The sequence below is a fragment of the Cryptotermes secundus genome, unplaced genomic scaffold (genome assembly GCF_002891405.2).
Source record: "Cryptotermes secundus unplaced genomic scaffold, Csec_1.0 scaffold3455, whole genome shotgun sequence".
In the NCBI taxonomy this organism is placed as follows: domain Eukaryota; kingdom Metazoa; phylum Arthropoda; class Insecta; order Blattodea; family Kalotermitidae; genus Cryptotermes; species Cryptotermes secundus.
In genome coordinates, this window is record NW_019724673.1 from 15744 (window position 1) to 25659 (window position 9916).

A 9916-nucleotide genomic window follows, 5' to 3' on the forward strand; every position below is an offset into this window, starting at 1 on the left:
ACATTATTCGTCTTGTTGAAAAGTACGATCTAAGGGTAGGTTTCTGAATAATTCCCATTAGCATAAACAGACCCAGTAGAACATAAATCTCTCCCTCACTCACAGGCTTCCATGCCCTAGCCGGCGATCTCACAGGCAGATCACGCCCGCATAGGAACTGCTCTGCATATCTGTTTGTTTCAGTAACAATTTTGTTCACTATCTGTTTGTCAAAAAATAATTCAAATACATCCACAATTTCCCCCACATTTAGTGCGCCACCTTGCGGTCCAACAATGCCCGTGAAATGTTCACGTTGTCCCTGGTAATTTTCCATACTCTCCCAAACGAAAGCTTGCGTAGAACCTTCATCGTTGTCACTGACATCGTGTATCACACTATCAAGCAACGCGCGATCGTCTAAGTCGACATCTGTGTCATGTTCTGACTCCGAAGCCGAACTTTCTTCCTCCGAACTGGTTTGAAGAAGAAGTTCTGATTCCTTGTCATGCAACACAGCTGATCGGCTCCTACTTGTGCTGGCCATGGCTACAGTCAAACTGCCTGATTCTATTTATAGAGCAAAGGGTATTCCTATAGTGAACTGTTAGTTTATATCAGAGCACACAGCCAGTCATAATAAACTTCTCTCAGATGTCAACACTGCGCCTCATCAAAACACGTGGTGCACAGTTACTAGTGGTTCGAAATTCTAATGAAGTAGCAGCACTAAATAAAGTCTCGTTGAAAGGTCTCGACTGCTCATTTGAACCAACATTTCAATTTACTTCATTGGTATTCCCCAAGATGGAAACATATAGACGGAAATAGAGCGCTGTACTCGGAGAGTTACAAAACTTCTTCAAAGAATTCAACTGTAATAAAAATACCGCGCAAAGTTCAAAGTGGGACGACTATACGAAATGATAGCTTGAAATTTCCTCTTCAATTTCATACAATCAGAATTTTTTTACGTGAAAAATAACAGTTCAAAAGACGAGCTGAAACAGCGCTACACCACCACCGTGCATAGCACCGAGGTGGGTGACAGGTTTAAATAACCATGTCGGTGCAAGGCACCGAGTTTGGCATTCAAGGGTTAAATCTATATAAGTTATGATACTTTGATCTTCTCTCACATTTTACATCACGATGTCTATACATATTCCATTTTAAGATAAATGTCTGATCAGAATTTTTTTTTGCACAATTAAATGGAAGAAACATACCCACAATGAAGTAAAGAAAGATATCTCGAACATTTCTTAGAGCTACGACAACGCAATGCACTTGAATGAATCTCACGGTCTGGAGGCTGGAGTAGAAAGTCACTTTCATCCATTTCAAAGTCATGCTCATCTGAGCTGATTCTCAAGGGTACTTCCTCCATACTGCCCACTTCAGATGATCCTGAGAAAAGAACAAAATTCTGCTGTCACTGTATCATATCAAATAACAACACAAAAGCCCATCAGACCTTGTCCTGAGCTAGCTCAAGCCAATCCAAATTGGAATGCTAGTTGTTATGCATACTTTTCCACTATTTAACAATAGTAATATTTAATGTTTACCATGATTCATATTTACTGCTAAAACAACTCAATTATATGCAAAATTTGTAATGGAATCCCACAATGTCAAATGTTATTCAGGAGATCCTTGCCAATAAATTCCCTTCTAGTCACTTCTGAAAAGAACTGAAGCCTGGAAATTTGAAAGTACTGTTACACGTTAAACTCTTGCCCCTTTTTCAAATCGCTCTAATTTATAAACTTCAAAGTAAGAGAGCTATACAATAATTATTTCATATATCTTAATTTTTGTACTCTGGAAAATATGCAAGGTGCTAAAGAGACTGAAGATTTTTGCAGAATTGAGAATTAAAATATTGGTGATTAGATCACACCATGTAGTTTTGTATGTGGTTACCACATGGAACAGTTTACATAATCCAAAAATCCATAGTCTTGAGGTATTACAAGTTTCTCAACTATGTAACTAACAAGCAGTGTACACTGAAAGAGCTGCTGAGCATGAAATAATTAAGTGTAACTGATATCCATTAACTGTGAACACTCTACTTTGAGATGTATATTACTTAATTATAGTGCCTAAGTACCAAATGTATGTTCAACAAAGGGGGAAGAAGAAAATGCTTTACTATATCTGTCTGCTACATCATTCTCCCAGCCCTACAGATTACCTCCTACTAAATCTTGTACATGGTTTAACTGATTCCCTTCAATACATCAGTTTACAACCTGACAACCCACAACTCATCAAATGACTACAAAAACCATGCACTTTCATCAACAAATTTTCGAAATTTTGATAATTACATTTACTGGCACTTAATATCTGAACTATTTCCCTATACTATGAATGAAGTAGAGCACTGGGCAGTTTTAAAGATAGTTTTGTGAAGAGGGCAGAGTGGTCTGTTGTTAAATCTTTGATGATTCACACCATCTCCTTTAAGACCCCTAGAAGAAAACCTGTTTTTATAACTGGGAATTTTCCATTTGGCCTTTGGCCCATCACTTTATATAATTTCTTTAATCTCTATTTCATTCATTAATTACAAACAACACTACTGATTTTAATAAATACTGGCAATCAATGCAGAATTTACTAAATAATAAATTTTCATAAGTACTGCCATTCTGCTTCTCATTTTAATATATACATAATTATCTCAGGAATGTTATATTTTAGCGTCCTGTTGCACTGATTTAAGTCCATGATTTATTTAAACCGTCTTGCAGTGCATACACTCATTTATCTCCTTCTCTCTCTCGCACTACATGTTTCGGCATAATAATGCCATCTTCAGGTGCTTACTTATCCACGCCAAACTAGTTCATTGCATGCCTTGTCCTCATATTAAAATAACTAAAATATGTATCTATCATATACATTGTCAAACGTTAAAAATATTTTTAACGTTTGACAATGTATATGATAGATACATATTTTAGTTATTTTAATATGAGGACAAGGCATGCAATGAACTAGTTTGGCGTGGATAAGTAAGCACCTGAAGATGGCATTATTATGCCGAAACATGTAGTGCGAGAGAGAGAAGGAGATAAATGAGTGTATGCACTGCAAGACGGTTTAAATAAATCATGGACCTATCTCAGGAATGATTAACCTTTCCATAGATTCAAACAGCATACAAAATGATCTACAATAAAGAATGGGAACATTGTTCATTCTGCATTCACATGTAATGTTACTTATAATTACACTACAGAAAATCTTTACCACAAACAGTTACCTTCAAAACTCTCCCTTCATTAAAGTAAGATACGTGGGGCAATCCAAAAGTTCCTGAAATTTGAATTTTGCGCGCGAATGGTTATGAGCACATCGAAATACCGCTAGGTGTCTCCTCACACATCCTTCTTGAATCAGTGTGGCAAGCGGCGTCGAGCTGAGTGGTTGGGTTTATTGTTGGTGAACGTATTTCCATTCTTGTTTCCGTGAGTTTGCGGTTTTGCGATGGCTGACATGAGAGAGCAGCGTGTCTGTATAAAGTTTTGTTTCAAACTTGGGAAAACTGCTGAAGAAACGCACCAAATGTAGAAGCAAGCTTTCGGTGACAACAGTTTAGGCCAGACAAAAACTTAGGACTGGTATAAGGGTTTGAAAAATGGCCAAACATCAACTGATGATGACGATCGTTCGGGACGGACGTCAACTGGCACCACACCAGAAAATGTAGTGAAAGTTAGGGATTTAATTCTGCAAGATCGTAGAGTGACCATCCAAGACCTCTGTAACACCTTGGGACTAAGTTATGGTACATGTCAACGAATTTTGTCAGAGGAACTGAACATGAGGAGGATTGCGGCAAACTTTGTGACACAACTGCTGCAAAATGAACAGAAGCAGCATCGCTTGGAAGTCTGCACGGAACTTCAGCAACAGCTTCAAGAGGATCCAATCTTTCTTTTGAAGGTTGTCACTGGTGACGAAAGTTGGGTTTATGGCTACGACTCTGAAAGCAAGCAGAAATCGTCGCAATGGAAGAGCCATTCTTCACCTCGGCCAAAAAAAGCTCGACAAGTCAAGAGCAACATTAAGTCCATGTTGATCTGTTTTTTTGATATTGACAGGATTGTTCGTAAGGAGTTCGTCCCTCCTGGTCAGACAGTCAATAAAGAGTTCTATCATGATGTTCTAAGGCGTTTGAGGGAGGACATGAGGAGAAAACGTCCAGAGAAGTTGCGGCACGAATGACTGGGTACTCCACCATGACAACGCACGACCACATACGGCTTACAGTGTGTAGCAATTTTTGGCTAAAAACAAGATGGCAGTTGTTCCCCACCCACTGTACTCGCGAGATTTAGCTCCATGCAACTTCTTTCTCTTCCCCAAGATGAAAATCAAGTTGAAGGGGCGAAGATTTGATACAGTTGAGGAAATTCAAGAGGAAACGCAGATGGTACCAAATACACTACCAAAGAAAGACTTCAAGGATGCATCTGAAAAGTGGCAGAAACGCTGGGATCAGTGTATGCGCTCCCAAGGGGACTACTTTGAAGGTGATGGTGCAGAATAAGATCTAGGTAAGATGTAATAGTTTTTATTAATATATTTCGGGAACTTTTGGATTGCACCACGTATTTATTGATGCTGTCAGTGTAGAGACTACATAGCATCAATGCTAGGATGATTAATTAGTGAATGTGGAGCAGTAAGTGGAATGTTAACTGGCATGGGAAATGAAGTAGTTAGATAAAACCCACCCCAGTGCCACTTTGTTCACCACAAATCCCACATGACCTGACCCAGGATCAAACTCAGGCCACCACAGCTGGAAGCCAATGAGCTATGGCATAGCTGTGAACACCATATTTCACATACCAACCTACTGTACAAATTTGAGTAAAGCAATTTTTACATTCAGACCAATTCAGAACCTACTGTTGTTACTTTTGTTCTGTTTTCCACTTAATAATATTACAGATATACCTATTGTATAAAAAATGACTTAAGTATGAGGGTTGGAACTTCAATAGTGGCAACTATTTATTACAACTGATACAAAATGGATGCATGTTTCCAAGTTTTACTGTCCTTCAATGTAGTCACCAGCACTGTGTACAACCTATTGCCAGCGATGTGGAAGTCGTAGGATACCTTTAGTAGTGCCTGTTGTGTTGATAGTTCGAATGGAGCGGTCTACTGCATGAAGAATCTCTGGAACAGTTCTGAGGCTAATGCCACGAAGTGGTTCCTTCATCTTAGGAATCAAGTCAAAGTCACAAGGGCTTAAGTCTGGGGAGTATGGTGGATGGTACAGCACTTCCCAGCCCCATTGATCGAACAATTTAGCCACAGCTTACCATTTCTGCATTTCCGTCAGATCATGCGGAACCCATCATGATGCAATTTTTCTCATGCCCAGGCGTTCCTTCAGAATGTGAAGCACAGTCACATGTGCTAATCCTGTCTCTTGGGCCAGCTGACGAATCATATGGCGTCGATCACTCTCCAGTAATGCGGAAAGAGCATACACTTCTTCTTCACTGACACGACCTGTCCGACACGTCTGCCACATTTTGGCATCCCTCGTTGAAGGCTTTTTTACCCACCTTGCCACCCTTCTGTAAAGCAACGCAGATTCCCTGCAAGCCTCTTGAAGACCTTGATAACACTGCCGTGCTCTGTGGCCTCTGGCATATTCAATCTTTATCCAACTCCGTTGCTCCTGTTTCGAAAACATCGTGACAACACTACATTAGACTGCCAGCTAACACAAGGCTCTGTTCTTCTTGTCACTGCACATGCGCGTGATGTGGGAAGGGAGAGTCCATTTGCTCTGAGGTAAGGTAGGTATGTAACTAATATGTGGTATAAGCGACATTATTTGGTTCCATTGCATGGCGTCTCTACAGCACTGTTGCCACTATTAAAAGTTCCAACCATTGTATGAAAGATGACATCACACTGCATTTCAGCATTTAATATTTCGTTGTCTTCTTCAATATCAATAGGATTGAGTGCTGGAAGTTAGGTTGTAAATACAGCTATACAGACTGAATTATACTGTCAGTATTTATTTAACTCCATCACAGGGTCTTAAATGAGAAACTGACAGTTACGCATATCATCAAAATGTACGTTTAAATACAAACGAAGAATTTAACTTCACTAGAACATGGTCATGTTTATGAACCACGTAACAGTACCAAAAAATTGTCACAAGAAACTATACCGTAATTGAAACCCATGTTAGGTGGGTCTCTCGTCACCACAGCATGGTGCGCCCTCAGGTTGCAGACGGAGGAGGTGCCCTCTAGGTATGGAGGGAAGTTGCAAATGTACTAAATAAGTAGTCGTGAACAGCCAACAAGGGGTGGTCCTCCAGCTTGGGGGTTGGGCGTGGGGCTAACAACTCAACATAAAAAATAACCTTGTTACTAAAATGCACACAAAGCCTCGGACCTGGATGGATCCTCTGGATAAATGACGTAGTCTAAAGAAAATGGACAGGAGATTTGGTACTTGGAATGTTAGATTTATAGGGCAGATTCACTCAGGACAGTGGCGGAAGAAAACTCAGAATATGAGTTAGATTTAGCGGAAGTACAGGAGGTCAGATGGGATGGTGGTAGCATCAAACCAGCAGGCGAATATACATTTTTCTATAAAAAGGGGAATAAAAATCATGAATTAGGTACAGGTTTTTTCATAGATAAGAGAATCGTATCAGCAGTTATATAACACACACACATATATATATATATATATATAATACTAAAAGGTCGCTGGTGTAATATCATCATTACAAATGTTCACACACCAACAGAAGATAAAACTGATGACATAAAGGACAGGTTCTATGAAGAACTAACGTGTATTTGATAAATTCCCAATGTACCATATGAAAATTTTGTTAGGAGATTTCAATGCCAAGGTAGGGAGGGAAGACATCTTCAAACCAATGACTGTGAATGAGACTTTGCATGAAATTAGTAATGATAATGGAGTAGTAAACTTTGCCACACTGAAAACTCTTACTGTCAAAAGTACAATGTTCCCACACCATAACATCCATAAGTTTACTTGGACATCTACTGATGGGAAGAGAAACAATCAAATTGACCATATTTTGATAGCTAGGAGAGAGCATTCAAGCATACCTTATGTCCAATCATTCAGGGCAGCAGATTGTGATACTGACCACTACCTGGTGGTGGCAAAGAATAGGGAAAGACTGGGAGTGAGCAAACAAACAACGCACAGAATTCATATGGAGAGGTTTTTCCTCAAGAAATTAAACGAGTTACAGTGTAAAGAGCAGTATCATGTTGAAACCTCAAACAGGTTCCCGGCTTTGGAAAACTTCGACACAGAGGTAGAGGTTAATAAAGAATGGGAAACTATTAGAGAGAATATCAAAATTTCTGCAAGGAGAGTCTAGGTTATTATGAACTGAAGAAGCATAAGCCATGGTTCAATGAAGGATGCTAAAAATTATTAGACCCAAGACAACAAACCAAACTGCATCGGTTATAGGATCCAAGTTAAATAAATGGGGATAATCTGAACAACATTAGATGTGAAACCAGCAAGCATTTCAGGAATACCAAGACGGATTATCAGAAAGACAAAACTGATGAGCTTGCAATGAACAGTAAGAACAAGAACATTAGAGACTTGTATAGAGGTATAAATAATTTTGAGAGAGGTTACCAATCTAGCAGTAACTTAGTGAAGGATGAGAATGGTGATCTGCTTGCAGATTCCCAAAACATTTTAATAGGTGGAAGAACTACTTTTCTAAGTTACTGAATGTACATAATGTGATATTAGGCAGGCACAAATTCATACAGATGAGCTGTTAGTACTTGATCCTAGCACTTTTGAGGTTGAAAGTGCTATTGCATAATTGGAAAGGTATAAATCTCCAGGTAGTGATCAAATTCCGGCAGAATTTATTCAAGCGGGAGGCGAAATATTATGTTCTAATATCCATAAGCTATTACTTCTATTTGGCATAAGGAAAAATGCCTGATCAGTGGAAGGAGTCTATTACTGTACCAGTTCACAACAAGGGTGATAAAACTGACTGTAGTAATTATTGGGGGAAATCACTGCTGTCAACTTCATACAAAAATTGTATCCAATATTCTTCTCTCAAGGTTAAGTCCATACATAGATGAAATTATTGGGGATCATTAGTGTGGGTTTCTATGTAACAGATCAACTATGGATCAGATCTTTGCATTTGTCAGATATTGGAGGAAAAATGGGAGTACAATGAGACAGTACATCAGCAATTTGCAGACTTCAAGAAAGCCTATGATTGAGTTAGGAGGAAGATATTGTACAACATTCTGATAGAGTTTTGGATATCCATGAAACTAGTTAGGTTGATTAAAATGTGTTTAAATGAAACGTATAGTAAAGTCCATATAGGTAAACATTTGTCTGATAAATTTCCTATCCCGAATGGTTTAAAACAAGGAGATGCTTTATCGCCACTACTTCTCAACTTTGCTTTAGAATATGCCATTAGGAAGGTCCAGGGAAACCAGGTGGGACTGAAATTAAAATGGACACATCAGCTGTTGGTCTATGCTCAGGATAGGGACCAGTGGAGGGCTTTTGTGAACATGGTAATGAACCTTAAGGTTCCACAAAAGTCTGAGAAATTCTTGAGTAGGTGCAGAATCCACGGCTCAAGAAGGGCTCAACTCCACTAGTAAGTATATATTTATTGAAACACTGTTCAGTGATCCTAGAAGTCTTCCAGGTTTCATTATTTGTATTTTTTATGTAACACTGCAGTGGTAGGACAAAAAAATGGCAATATGTATACATGGCGATCAAGTAATAAGTGAAATGAGCTATGCACCAGTCATACAAACTTATTTTAACACCTGTAAAAGTAAAAAATTTGGGGAGGAAACATAAGGCCCAATGTAACATTATGATTATATATTGTTCCTTATTCCTTAAACAATTTTTCAACACAGTGTAAAGTCTGGCAATGATATGTCAACACATAAGGTTTCATGTCCAAACAGAACTTGTAACATATTTAATAAAACCTTTGTAGAAACTGTTAACAATCTAATACTTGATAAAAACTTAATCCACCCACAAACCATTAATAATATTGATAGCTTAAAAGACTCATTTGTTTTGCTTGAAATAACAGAGGCCGATTTGATTAAAATAATCCACAGTATGGCGAATAAAAAGTCTGCTGGACTTGATGATATCTCTCCTTATTTGTTAAAATCATGTATACCTTATATTGCTAAACCGCTCTTAGAATTGGTTAACGCATCAATTAGAGATGGTATATTTCCATCTATATTAAAAAAATCGGTCGTTTCCCCTATTTATAAAGGGGGGACTAAGGAAGATGCAAGTAATTATCGACCTATCACACTTGTTCCTACTTTCTCTAAGGTCTTAGAAAAAGTAATAGTTAATCAACTAATAGCCTTCTTAGATAAACATAATATTTTAAATAAATTTCAGTTTGGTTTTAGAAAGAAACATTCTACTAATGATGCTATTGCCACAGTTATTGAAAATATAATAGATAACTTGAATGATAAAATAAATTGTAATTGTGTCTCTTTAGATCTATCAAAAGCATTTGATTGTATTCAGCACAACATTCTTATGGATAAATTATATAAATATGGTGTCCGCGGTATTCCACATATGTTAATTAAATCTTATCTTACAAATAGAACACAACAGGTGAAAGTTTTACATAGGGAAACCAATGAAATAAAGGAATATCTATCGAGTAGCCTGCCAGTTAAATTTGGAGTCCCTCAGGGATCAGTTCTTGGTCCTTTGCTTTTTATTTTATATATAAATGACTTTCCTCACCTAACACAAGGTAGATCTATAATGTATGCTGATGATACTTCAATCTTGAATATGGGACAGAATA

At 38.0% G+C, this 9916-nt stretch overlaps 1 protein-coding gene across 1 annotated transcript in view; it reads right to left on the minus strand.

Annotated features, from left to right (window-relative positions):
• LOC111862629 (probable phospholipid-transporting ATPase IIB) overlaps positions 1-6356 on the minus strand; it is a gene marked incomplete at its 3' end in the record, with an annotated part of 20873 nt that extends 14517 nt beyond the window's left edge. Inside the window, exons 1-2 of the mRNA XM_033750732.1 lie at positions 6209-6356; positions 1209-1389 (exon numbers count right to left, since the gene is read on the minus strand). Of these exons, the coding sequence (XP_033606623.1) occupies positions 1209-1389; positions 6209-6224 (197 nt within the window). The remainder of the gene's footprint in view (positions 1-1208; positions 1390-6208) is intronic.
• Between the last annotated feature and the right edge of the window lie 3560 nt (positions 6357-9916).